Source organism: Plectropomus leopardus, chromosome 1 (genome assembly GCF_026936395.1).
Source record: "Plectropomus leopardus strain MGB_pleo_1.0 chromosome 1, ASM2693639v1, whole genome shotgun sequence".
NCBI lineage: Eukaryota > Metazoa > Chordata > Actinopteri > Perciformes > Serranidae > Plectropomus > Plectropomus leopardus.
In genome coordinates, this window is record NC_142176.1 from 1,884,785 (window position 1) to 1,898,430 (window position 13,646).

Consider the following 13,646-nt stretch of genomic DNA (forward strand, 5'->3'; position numbering starts at 1 on the left):
GTGATGCAGAGGGGGAATGGGGGTGAAGGTGTGTTTTTATTAATCTGTGTGTCTCCTAAACACCGGAAGTGATGAGATCTCAACATGGTTTAATTTCTAATATTAGAAACAGGCGTCCTCCTTTCAGCAGCAGCCTGTTTTCTAATTATCTGATAATGATGATGATGATGATGGTAATGATGATGATGATAAACGGTCAGTCGGGCAGAGTCCACAGAGCCTCTCATCATTAAAATGTCTTGAATCAATAACTCAAAAGTCTTGAAAATGCAAAGACTTGGGATTTCTTTTTAAATCATTTTTTAAAACTTTGCATTAAAATTCTAAAATAGTTGGTTACACCAAAACACCAAAAATTAATATTTGTCAATTCACTTTTTTTTCCTTCAGTTTTGGTTTTAGAAAATTGGTCGTAAATGTCATTTAGAGTAGCATTAATGAAGTCTTAAAAGGTTTTACTTGCCTTAAGTTGTAGGAACCCTGTTTGCATCCAGTTGTTGTCTTTTTGCATCTCATTACTTTTTTAGTCATCTTGATGTTTTGCATCTTTTCGTAGGTATTTTGAGTGTCGTTGTTTTGCATCCAGGGTTCATGCAGATCCTTATTAAACTGTCTTAAATCGATATTTTGAAAGTCTTAATAATGCAAAAACATGGGGTGTGGGATTTTATTAATTTTTTTTTCTGACTTTGCTTTGTAAAATCTTAAAATAATTGGCTGTAAAAAAATTTTTAAAAATGATATTTGATGTTACCATAATATTTGCACAAAATGTTCTCTGACACTAAGTAATAGATGTTGGTTCATGTTGTTTTTTTGTTTTAGTAGATGCGCATTTTAGTATCTGCATTTATTAGCTGTAGCAAACAAGCAAACTTTGAACCATAAAGCAGCCAGGCGAGTATGCTAACAAGGCGTCGACCAATATTTTGGTTTTTCAGGGCTGATAGCGATTATTAGTTGATTAGACCCAATATTTGGAACTGATATGAATTTACAGTAAAATGAAAATGTTTCTGTCAATATTTAGAATTTGGAATAGAACAAACTCCAACACAAAACTTTGTATAAATGCCTTTAGCAAATATTAATAACTAAAATGTTAAGCATTATACACAGAAAGTTCCCTGAATATAAAAATTATTTATAAAAAAATAATAAAGAAAAATGGCTCCCTGAGGTTTTATTCCTGACACTTTCTTTGCACTTTTTAATTGATCAATTTTATCGACAGTCATTAAAATAAAATGCAGATACTGATATTCTCCAAAATGCCAAATATCAGCCCCAATAATCAGCGGGCTGATAATCTGCCGATCCCTAATACAAACATTGATAACGTTATCTTAGATAGCTAATGTTAACTGCTTTAAGTTGGACGTCCTCTGAGGTTGAAACAGCACGCATCCTAAAATGATAAAGTATCATTAAAAACTGCTGAAAAGACTGGTGCGTTATGGGTATTTTTTTCAAGTTCAGTCGCAGTGACCCAACTTGACCTTTTAGGCCATGCGCAAGAATTTTAAACCGGTGCTCCAAAGCAGCAGATTTTCCTTGTTATTACCTCCGCAGCACCTTCAGCCCGTATTCACTGAGACGACAAGAATATAATGAAAAAAAATTAGCTAATTATGATGTAATTTAAGCTTTTAAACAAATTAAAATGTTAACAGACCTGATGCACATTCTACGTTCTTCATTCTGCGGCTGAAGCACAACAGAGCTCTGTGCTATTTGCTTTTGGTAAAACCTCAGCCACAAAAAAATCAACCTTTTTACTTCTCGCGTCCATGTTTGTTGCTTTTTTCTGACCGGAGCACTTAAATGTGTGTCGCAAGTACGACGGCACAACTTGAAAGTACGAAGACAGCATTATCTTAGGTGTCTTGCGACTCTTTGTAGTCATTTTCCACGTCTTTGTAGTCTTTTGAGTCCCTTTGTATTAATCAAGCCTCTTACTGCAGTCCTTTGGTGTGTCTTTGTAGTCTCTTGGTAGTCGTTGTGCATCTCATTTTTAGTTTGTACTTATTTTGTTTTTCACTGTAGTCATTTTGCACCTCCTTGTAGTCTTTTTGAGTCTCTATGTTGTCATTTTGTGTCTCTTTGTAGTTATTCTTTTATCTCTTGGAAGTCATTCAGTTTTTTGATGTAGTCATTTTGCATCTCTTTTCAGTCTTTTTGAGTCTCTCTGTAGCCATTTTGCATCTCTTTTATTGTTTTTTGCATGTTTTGTGGATATTTTGAGTCTAATTGTTATTGTTTTGCATCTACTTGTAGTCATTTTGCATCTCTTGGTAGTAATTGTGCATCTCATTTTAGTTTTTTGCGTCGAGTTGTAGTTAGTTTGCGTTTCACTGTGGTCGTTTTGCATCTCTTTGAAGATGTTTTGCATGTTTTTGTAGGTATTTTGTGACTCATTATTGTCATTTTGCATCTCATTGTAGTGCATCTCTTTGTAGTCGTTTTCCATGTTCGATGTCTTTCTGAGTCACTTTGCAGTAATAATGCATCTTGCTGTAGTCACTTGGCATGTCTTTGAATACTTATAACTTATAACTAATCATAACTGTGGATCACATTTTAGTTTTTTTGGATCGAGTTTTAACAATTTTGTTTTTTGCTGTAGTCATTTTGCATCTCTGTAGTCTTTTTGAGTTTCTCTGTTGTCATTTTGCTCTTTTGCTCATTTTACTGTAGTCATTTATGTCTCTGTGCAGACATGTTGCCATTTTTTTAATCTCTTGGAAGTCATTTTGTTTTTCACTTGCATCTCTTGCAGTCTTTTTAAGTCTCTCTGTGGCCATTTTGCATGTCTTTGCAGTCACTGTGCATCTCACTGTAGTCATTTTGCATTTTTTATAGTCATTGTGCATCTAATTTTGGTACATTTGCAATTGTTGGTAGTCAATTTTTGTGTCTGAGAAGCAAATTTGCATTTCGTAGTAATTTTACATCCTTCTATACAATTTGCACCTCATTGTAGTCATTTTGTATCTCTGTAGTAATTTTGCAGATCATAGTAGTCGTTTTGCATGTCTTTGGAGCCATTTTTCACATCACACTAATCATTTTGCATCTCTTTGTTGTCGGTTTGCCTCGGAAGTTGTTTTTATTTTATCTTTGTTACACATTTTGCACCTTGTTGTAGTCATTTTGTGTTTCTTTGTTGCCAGTTTGAATCATACTGTAGTCATTTTTTATCTCATTGTAATCTTTTTGCATCTCTTTCTGGTCAGTTTGTATCTCTTTGTACAAAGGGTTAGGGTTTGCATCTCATAGTCATTTTGTGTTTCTTTGTAGCCATTTTGCATCCCACAGTGATCATTTTTTGTCTCTTTGTAATCTATTTGCCTCTTGTTGTTTTGCATCTCATTTCAGTTATTTTGTATGCATTTTGCACATTTGCTGTTTTGTGTTTCTTTGTAGTCATTTTGCATCTCATCTTTGTAATTTTGCATCCCTTTGTAGTCATTGTCGGTGTCCGAGTAGTCATTTTTGCATACGACTGTGGTTATTTTACATCTGCATCTCATATTAGTCTACTTGCGTTTATTTGTGGTCATTTTGCATCTTTGTGTAGTTGCTTGTATCTCTTTAAGGCCATCTTTTTTGCCTTGTAGTTTTTTTGTGTTTCTGTAGTTGTTTTGTGGGTTTTTTTTAGTTACACTCTGTAGGTGGAGTCAAACTCTCAGATGCTTTTAGTTAAAAACTGCAGCTGAACTTTTCATACTTTATATAATGCTGAATATTTAGTTTGTGCTGGAGATGAAGTGAGGTTGTCTGACTCCTGGTTAATGCTTCCTGCCACAGCAGATCCACACCGCCACTCTCCTGCACAGATACTACACTAAATACTGCTGATATGGGCCCCACTGAGGCCCCTGGGCCCCTGGTCCTGGGCCCTGCTGAGTGATCCATCCATGCATGGTGATGTGACCTACATGTAATTTATGTCGCCTACATCGCGGTCGTCTTACAGTGGATTTAAGCAGCAGACGAAGTAAGCAAGTTGCTCCAGTTGAAGCCTGAAAATCTGTTTGTGGAGAGACGAGAAGTCAAACTGAGTCCGGTCTCTGTGAGAGGACGCAGGAAGAGCTCCGACAGAAAAAGAGTTTCAGCAGCCTTACCTCCATCAGAGTAGGTTTCAGTGCCGTATCCATCCTGCAGCCCGTTGCTCCACGTCCCCTCGTACCGGGCCCCGCTCGCCGTGCTCTCCAGCTGCCCGTAGCGACCTTTGAACCCCTGCGTCCACTCCCCTCTGTACTCCCAGCGGCCCTTGCTCTCCACTCCGATGCCGTGCCGCTTGCCCTGTGCCCAGGTGCCCTGGTAGCTGTTCCCGCTAGGCCACGTGTACACGCCCAGGACCTCGAAGCCGTGGCTCCAGGCGCCCGCATACTCGCCCTGACCCTGGGGTCCCGTGCAGACCCCTCGTCCGTGGGCCTTCCCCTGCTCCCACCCCCCGCAGTACGACCCCCCGTCATCAAAGTCAAACCTGCCTCCAGTGGACATGCATGAAACAGGTTTAGGCAAATCCTTAGAATGTCAAGAAGAAGAACAAACAAAGGTTCACTCAGGAGGAGCAGAGAGGGAGGAGGCCTCGTTTGGAGCCGGTAGCATGGAGGCGCAGGGCCTCGACTCTCCCTCTCCGGTTAGTTTGGGATGCAAAAGCTCCTCGTTTTAAAAGGACCGAAGAGCATCACCTGACGACGGAGAAGCAGCCGAAGCCTCAGCCAGTGACGAACGCAGCTGCCGTGCATGCTGCTTCCCATGGGCATGCAGGCTCAGAGTGCTCCTCATCCTCCTCCTCCTCCACTTCCTCTTCCACCTTCCTGCTCCGCGCAGCCTCGCAGCCGGGGAGCTCGCCGGCCCGTCGCCTCAGCCCGTGCAGCGGGGTGCTCCAGACAAGCGAGGCCTAGGCTTTTCCAGCAGTCCCAGAGGCCCACAGAGCGGCGGCGGCGACCGAGCTCAATCAGACATCACAGCATCCACACATCCCTGCAGCAGCAGCACACAGAGCAGGGATGCTGCTGCGCTGTACGCCATTACAGAAAAAACAGAGAAGAAGTTGGAGGTCTATAGCATGGCCTGGAAACAGACACACACACATCGGTGAGCACACACAGCCTCAGCCTCGCACACACACCTCGGCAGACATAACGGAGAATGAATATCTCCTCCGCTGTGATCTCTCTCTCCTCTCCCGGAGACGAAGAAAAAATAAATAATTCCTCTCCTCTTCCCCTTTTGTCCGCTCTGTTTTCAGCGCTCGCCTCAAACCTGGATTGTTGTTGTATCCCAATTCCACCAAGTCATCTGTCCTCTCTTGTTTTTCGGCCTCTCTCTCTCTCTCTCTCTCTAAAATCTGCTCATTACAGGACTGTTCCACCCCAGCCGATACCCCTCCCCCACACACACTCACACACACACACTCACACACACACTCCTTCTCTCGGCTCTTAAAGAGATAGAGACGAAGGGACGGTGCGAATAGCTGCATGCACAGAGCTCGCTGCTCTTCCCCTTCGGGGATACAGCCTGCTTTTCCTAATTATCCAGCCTCATTTCACCCTCTCCTCCTCCCACACTCAAATCTGGTCAGTCAGCAATCTGTTTTCCTGATAACTGGAGGTTTGTGAGCTCATTGATCCCGTGCCACTCTCCCCCTCCCCAAAAAAACCCTTAATTGTTGTTAGTCTTTTTCACTGTTGTCTGGTAGACAAACGGATGGACTGTAGCCGTCAGAGAGCTTTATTAACCCCACGCTGACCTTTAAACACACAAACATGTTTCTGTCTGTAAATCCGGGAGCTTCGCCACAATCTCAATCACGGTCGTCTTCACTGTCACCGCGGCCACATGGTAAATATTTTTCTAATCAATAACGGGGGCATGATGATATTGGAAATCTATCCGTCATTGAACACACCATCTGTTGGATGGTAGAGAAACGATGTCAAAGGCCGACTGTGTCACTGTAAACTGGTCAAACTGGTAACCGTGGACTCTGCCTGTATTATTTTGTATTGCAGACAAAGACAAACATTTTGGACAAAGTCGTCCTCAGTGACTGTCACTTTCCAACCTCTGTTGAATAGGTAAGAAGAGTCAGCTAAACACAATGAAAAAAAACACCACTACATCAGATAACAAGGAAAATGTGTGACATTACTTTACTCAAAAGATGTATTTAAAATAATAAGAAAAAAACAGGAAAATAAAACCACCATGGAGTAAGAATAAATAATAACTTACAATTACTTAAATGTACAATAATAAAAAAATATCAGAAAAAGTATTTAAAAAACAACAACAATGCAATTAAAATAAAACTTCAAAAAATGTTTAATTTCATTTATTGTATTTGTTTTATACATTTTTAAATTGCATTTATACAAAATAATAAAACAATATAGAAACTATTGTTTTTGCTATGTATTTAATTTTCAAAATCTTTTTTTCAAATAGAGTAATGTAAAATACATTTAGTTAGTTAATTTATTTACAATAATTTTAAAGATTTTATTAAAATATTGTCAGATTGTTTATTAACTTTAATGTATCTTTTTTCATGTCATTTATGAAGGTGCTTGATTATGGGATGTTTTTTTTTAAAATTCAGAATATTTAATAACTAAAATAAATAAATAAATATTTCTTTATGAGCAACAAAGTCATTTGTAACATTTATCTCTCTATTTTTAAAATATTCTTTGAGTTAACTAAAATATATCACACATACACACATTTATTTTTTTGCCTATTTTTTATTTTGTGTCTTTTATATATATATATATATATATATATATATATATATATATATAGATATAGATATATAGATATATAGATATTGCCACACCTTATTTTATCTTTGCAGTCTGTTCTGTGAGTTCCATTTCTATGACAGTGCTTTAGCTTGAACTTTTAGTTCAATGGAAAGCACAAGTGAAGTTTAAAGTTTAAACAGAGTTGTCCTGCTCATGTGAAAGTGTTTGAATCCATAACGTTTTAGTGAAAATCATGTGTTTGTGAAGTACCGAGCATCCGACTGGATAAATGAGATTTGGATTATAGTGCACGACCTGTGTGAGAGTTTGGAAAGGGATGTTTAGTTTTGCCATCTTTCTATAATCCTCCTCCGGCTACATTTTGTTGGTTGTTACTTTGATCATAAAGGCGACTCTGTAGAGTATATAGACTACAATATAGTATAGGGTTGAGGATTCATATTTTAGAAAATATCGGAGATACAAGAGGACACTGATATATGGGCGAGTCTCAAATTCCAAGTCTGTCTGCTACTTCAGCACCACGGACAGCGCCATGAAGTCATACTGTGGATTCTTACTACTGATGATGAATAATTACAGATTAAACGACCCAAATTTTCATGCCAATAATTTTGTATCTTTACTTAAGTAAAAAAATTTAATGCATGACATTTACTGATATTTTCACACTGCTACTTCTTTAGGTGGGAAATCAGCAGTACTTAACCTTTTGAAACCTGACTCGACATCACTTTTCTTGTGTTCTTGGTTTGTTTCAAAACGTGGAAAAAAAGCCAATTAGCAACTTGTCAAAAAAAATAAATTGCAAGAAATTCCTGATAGATTTAGAAAATGATTTAAAAAAAAAAAAGTCAAAATGTTGAGAGAAATTCTGGGCATCATTCTGGGGTTTTTACTTGGAATTTGCTATTTCCACTAGGTGACCTGTCACAATCAATGTTTTGATTTTTTTTTTTTTTACTTCATTTAAAAACATAGTGGCATCATGACAATAACCTGGCATTTAAAGAGTTAAAATTCTGAAAATTAATGAATATTTGATTTTAATGTTTAGGAATGATGTTTGTTAAAAAGAGTAAACTCAATAAAAGTAGAAAATAATTTTAATTTCTATTTTATTTTAAAGCTTGATTTTCAAAAACACATATTGTGTGCAGAGTGATATGAGAGTGAGTATTTGACACTGTATAAGAAATATCCCAGGCTGTGATAATAAATCGACTTAGCATATATATTTAGAAATAATTATGTTTAGAATAATTCTTTTTGTTAGGATTGATGCTGCTTAAAAATAAACTCATTGAAAGAAGAAAATTACATTAATGTGTAATATTTTTTTAAAGCTTGATTCTGAAAAGTGCATTTTGTGTGCAGAGCGATACGAGTGTGTGTAATAACAAAGTGGGCCCTAAGGGTTGATTAAAAACATTGAACTAAATACATATTAGTCCCATGTAACATTTTACTGCAGAACAAGTACTTTGATATTTTAAGTATATTTAACAGATAAAACTGTACTTCTACTGAAGTAGGATTTTAAATGCAGGACTTTTGCGGTGTATTTTTATATTGTTCTACTGGTACTTGTATTTAAGTAAAAGATCTGAGGCCTGTGCATATTTAACCTCCTTAACTAGCCCACCTGACATTATACTCTGGGGTCAGATCCTTAGAAACAAAGAGCAGCAGCTTCTTCCTGCAGACACCATTTTGCACCAGTGATCGTTAAAACATAAACTGGGAGAAATTCATCACTGAAGCTCATTGAGGATGAGACGGTGACACGAGGGTCTGTCCTGGTATTGACTTTCAGTATCGATGTAGTGGATCTAAGACGCTCCTTTAAACAAAATTTCATTTAGAGCTGAAACTGGTAACTGACATATGCTACAAATTAGTGAAAAGTGTGTAGAAAATGAGCGAAATATTAGTCTTAAAAAAGAGGGGAAGATTATCAGAAAATTATCCAAAAAATAGGGAAAAATATGAGACACTATCTTTATAATTATAATAATGTTATACTTAAAATCATGTTAAAGAAAAAATCAATAAATACATTTTTTCCAGCACTTCTTAAGTTTTTTTTTTTTGTTTGGGTTTTTTTGTGCATATTTTCAGGTAATGTTATTGTACCTTTTATTTAACCAATTTTTTTGCAAACTTGCCTTCTCCCCACATTTTAAGAAATTAAACCAGATAACTCAGGTTTCACAGGATCAATTGATAAATTGATTGGTTGAGCAAGAGAAAATTAAGCTGCAACAATGCTGACAACTTCTCAGCTTGTGGTTTTACTAATATAACTGACGGGCGACAAGATGACTCTTAACCGTAGACTTTAATGGTACTGTTCTCAATGCGAGCTGAAGAGAACGCACATCAGGCATACACCAGTCCGTGTGACACAGGATGTAAAGCTCCGCCCCCACACGAAACAACACTTGCACAATGCACAGCAAAACTGAGTGTACAATGTACACTCCTGTATAACGCAAAGCAATGTGGTCATGCATTTCCAAGGCAACGTAACCTTAGATTTGCAAAACAATTTAGAAACGCAATGTTAGGATATGATTTACTGTAAGTGGTATGTTACTCACAGTTTAATAGAAATGTTATGCACTGTAAACATTAACCTTATCTACAATAGTGTTACAGGGCTAACATTATTCCACTAATATGTAATATCTGACAAATGTAGACTTGTATTATGGAAGAAGTTAGAAGGTACATTTATTAGCCTTTTTTAAACAACAAAATTACATTTGCTTTTGATCCTATTACATCTTTGGAGTTGAGGGATGAGTTGATTAAAATCAGCAACTACTATGAATATTCCCTCTGGTTGCTAGGGCATGTTGTGTCCTGTCGGCTCTAAACAAAGTCTGCTCACCCAGTGAAACAGCTTGATCTGGGATGTTAGGGGTTAACCATGTCTCTGTGAAGACGTGCGCAGAGCAGTCCCTGAGTGAGTGAGCCTCAATCACACCTCATCCACTTCATTCTGTTCATCCAAAAACAATAACAACAATGGATATTTTCACAAAGGGTTCACACTAGGCTTAGAACACTCTGATGTCATTCTTTGGAACACTCTGATGTCATTCTTTGGAACACTCTGATGTCATTCTTTGGAACACTCTGATGTCACGCTTTGGAACACTCTGATGTCACGCTTTGGAAACCTCTGATGTCAACAGAACACTCTGATTTCACTCTTTATTATGTCATAGCCTGCCTTTGATGTCTTATGACATCCTGCACGATCTGCCTTTGGAAACATTAGGAAAAAGTCATTTAGTTTTTAGCTGCAGTCCTGGTGAGGAGATTTGTTTTAGACAACAGACACATTCAGGGGGACATACACTCGCCACTTGTAGGATTTGTTTGTGCAGCATCTTGTAAAACGTCAAAAGCTGTATTACCAGAAACAAAAAAACCTAATCCAATCAACTCCCATCATCTGCTGACATGAAAGGCCTGTTAGCCAAGTTGATGCCTATTTTGGTAGATGGACTCCATGAAGCTCTTTGGGGAATTACCTTCTCCAACAGTCTGATTGTGGTTGGCGATGGGCTTATACCTCTTCCCTCCTCGGTGCATGAAAGAGCCGTGGAAAATAATGAAATATTTGGTCCAGAGTCACCACAGCCTGTTAGCATAGGATCAGACACAACTGTAGCAGGCCCCTCCACAGCCGCAACAAGAATATCACCTCCCAATTCAGCGCTCCAAGAGCAGGATATACCCTTACTAAGCCGCTCCGCAAATGTGAAGTTGGTTATGGCTGGCAATAGGCTTATGCCTCTTCCCTCCTTGGCTAGTTCTGGAGGCCATTCTTGCCCCATGCATGAGAGAGACGTGGAAAATAATGAAATATTCGGTCCAGAGTCACCACAGCCTGTTAGCATAGGATCAGAAAGAACTGTAGCAGGCCCCTCCACAGCCGCAACAAGAATATCACCTCCCAATTCAACGCTCCAAGAGGAGGATAGATCCCTACACAGCCACTCTGTGACTGACAGTTTCAGTTTGGTTGCTGACGGGCTTATGTCTCTTCCCTCCTTGGTTAGATCTGGAGGCCATTCTTGCCCGGTGCATGAGAGAGCTGTGGAAAATAAGGAAATATTTGGTCCAGAGTCACCACAGCCTGTTAGCGTAGGGTCAGACAGAACTGCAGCAGGCCCCTCCACAGCCGCAACAAGAATATCACCTCACATCGTCAGAACGCAGGGTAGACATCTACTCAACCAGCCTGTTACTGACCATCTGGATTTTGGCATTAGATACCATCAGTTGGCCTTGCTGCATCAGGATGCTGTCAGGCCTGGCCTTGACCGTCTGACTCATGAAACTCAGCAAAAAGGGCGAGAGCAGGATAGACCCCTATGCAGCCGCTCTGTAACTGATAAGTTGATTTGGGTTGCCAACGGGATTATGCCTCCTCTCTCCTCGGCCAGACCTGGAGGTCATTCTCACCCAGTGCATGAGAGCGCTTTAGAAAATAATGAAATACTTGGTCCAGAGTCACTACAGCCTGTTAGCATAGGGTCAGAAGGAATTGCTACTCCCCAGCTAATGCTTCCCAGGTCATCCCCTGCTCTGATTCTTTCAAGAATTGGAGCAAGAATTGCAGGTTTTTGGTCCCAAACTACAAAAAGAATTGCAGGTCTTTGGTCAACAATCAGAAAAAAATTGCAGGTCGTGGGTCACCTATGGAAATGAGAAGTACAGGTCCTTTGTAAACAATCGGAGAAAGGATTGCAGGTCTGAAGACCCGAATGACAGCAAGAATTGCTGGTTCTTGTTTCCATGTAGCTTACAAGTTCTTATTTTTCTTCTTATTATTATTATTATTTGTATACGCTATTATTACACCCTAGGCCGCAGTTCGGTGATCGACTTTGTAGTCGTATCGTCGGACTTGCGGCCGTATGTCTTGGACACTCGGGTGAAGAGGGGGCGGAGCTGTCAGCTGATCACCACCTGGTGGTGAGCTGGCTCCGATGGTGGGGGAGGAAGCCGGTCAGACCTTGCTCTGTCAACACTGTGTATGGTGAGGACGGGGCGCTGCTGACCTCGACTTGGGACATTGTGGATCGGTGGAAGGAATACCTCCTCAATCCCACCAACACACCTTCCGGTGAGGAAGCAGGGACTGGGGACTCGGGGGCGGGCTCCTCTATCTCTGGGGCTGAGGTTGCCGAGGTGGTAGGGCCCCGGGGGCGGACGAGGTCCGCCCGGAGTTCCTCAATGAGTTGAGTTGTGGAGTTCCTTTTTGCCATGATTGTATTTCATTTGCTATTTACGACATCTATTGCTCGTCTGTCCGTCCTGGAAGAGGGATCCCTCACTATCCTCTACCGCTCTTCCTGAGGTTTCTTCCTCTTTTTTTTCCCCGTTACAGGGGTTCTTTTTGGGGAGTTTTTCCTTGGGTGATGTGAGGGTCTAAGGGCAGAGGGATGTCGTACACTGTAAAGCCCTCTGAGGCAAACCATGTTTTGTGATAATGGGCTATATAAATAAAACTGACTTGACTCAAGGCCCTGGATGTTGTGGGGCTGTCGTGGCTGACACGACTCTGCAACATTGCGTGGACATCGGGGGCAATGCCCTTGGACTGGCAGACTGGGGTGGTGGTCCCTCTTTTTAAGAAGAGGGACAGGAGGGTGTATTCTAACCACAGGGGGATCACACTCCTCAGCCTCCCTGGTAAGGTCTATTCGGGGGTACTAGAGAGGAGGGTCTGCCGGATAGTTGAACCCCGGATTCAGGAGGAGCAATGCGGTTTTCACCCCAGTCGTGGAACTGTGGACCAGCTCTGGACCCTTGGCAAGGTCCTTGAGGGTGCATGGGAGTTTGCCCAACCAGCCCACATGTGCTTTGTGGACTTGGAGAAGGCATTCAACCGTGTCCCTTGGGGAGTCCTGTGGGGGGTTCTCCGGGAATATGGGGTTTCGGACCCCCTGATATGGGCTGTCCGTTCCCTGTATGACCGGTGCCAGAGCTTTGTCCGCATTGCCGGCAGTAAGTCGAACTCGTTTCCGGTGAGGGTTGGACTCCGCCAGGGCTGCCCTTTGTCACCGATTCTGTTCGTAACTTTTATGGACAGAATTTCTAGGCGCAGCCAGGGTGTTGAGGGGGTCTGGTTTGGTGACCTCAGGATTGGGTCTCTGCTCTTTGCAGATGATGTGGTCCTGTTGGCTTCATCAGGCCGTGACCTTCAGCTCTCACTGGATCGGTTTGTAGCCGAGTGTGAAGCGGCCGGGATGAGAATCAGCACCTCCAAATCCGAGGCCATAGTTCTCAGCCAGAAAAGGGTGGAGTGCTCCCTCCGGATCGGGGACAAAGTCCTGCCCCAAGTGGAGGAGTTTAAGTACCTCGGGGTCTTGTTCACGAGTGAGGGAAGGATGGAGCGGGAGATCAACATGCAGATCGGTGCAGCATCTGCAGTAATGCGGACTCTGCACCGATTTGTCGTGGTGAAGAGGGAGGTGAGCCGAAAGGCAAAGCTCTCGATTTACCGATCGATCTTCTTTCCTACCCTCACCTATGGTCACAAGCTTTGGGTAGTAACCGAAAGAACAAGATCGCGGGTACAAGCAGCCGAAATGAGTTTCCGCCGTAGGGTGGCTGGGCTCTCCCTTAGAGATAGGGTGAGAAGCTCGGTCATCCGGGAGGAGCTTGGATTAGAGCCGCTGCTCCTCTGCGTTGAAAGGAGCCAGATGAGGTGGCTTGGGCATCTAATTAGGATGCCTCCAGGATGCCTCCCTGGTAAGGTGTTCAGGACACGTCCCACCGGTAGGAGGCCCCGGGGAAGACCCAGGATACGCTGGAGAGACTATGTCTCACAGCTGG

At 41.4% G+C, this 13,646-nt stretch overlaps 1 protein-coding gene across 1 annotated transcript in view; it reads right to left on the reverse strand.

The window, feature by feature from the left end:
• Positions 1-5,735, reverse strand: part of jph3a (junctophilin 3a) — a 21,514-nt gene extending 15,779 nt beyond the window's left edge. Inside the window, exon 1 of the mRNA XM_042490115.2 lies at positions 4,128-5,735. Within this exon, the coding sequence (XP_042346049.2) occupies positions 4,128-4,509 (382 nt within the window). The 5' untranslated portion in view covers positions 4,510-5,735. The remainder of the gene's footprint in view (positions 1-4,127) is intronic.
• Positions 5,736-13,646: the final 7,911 nt, after the last annotated feature.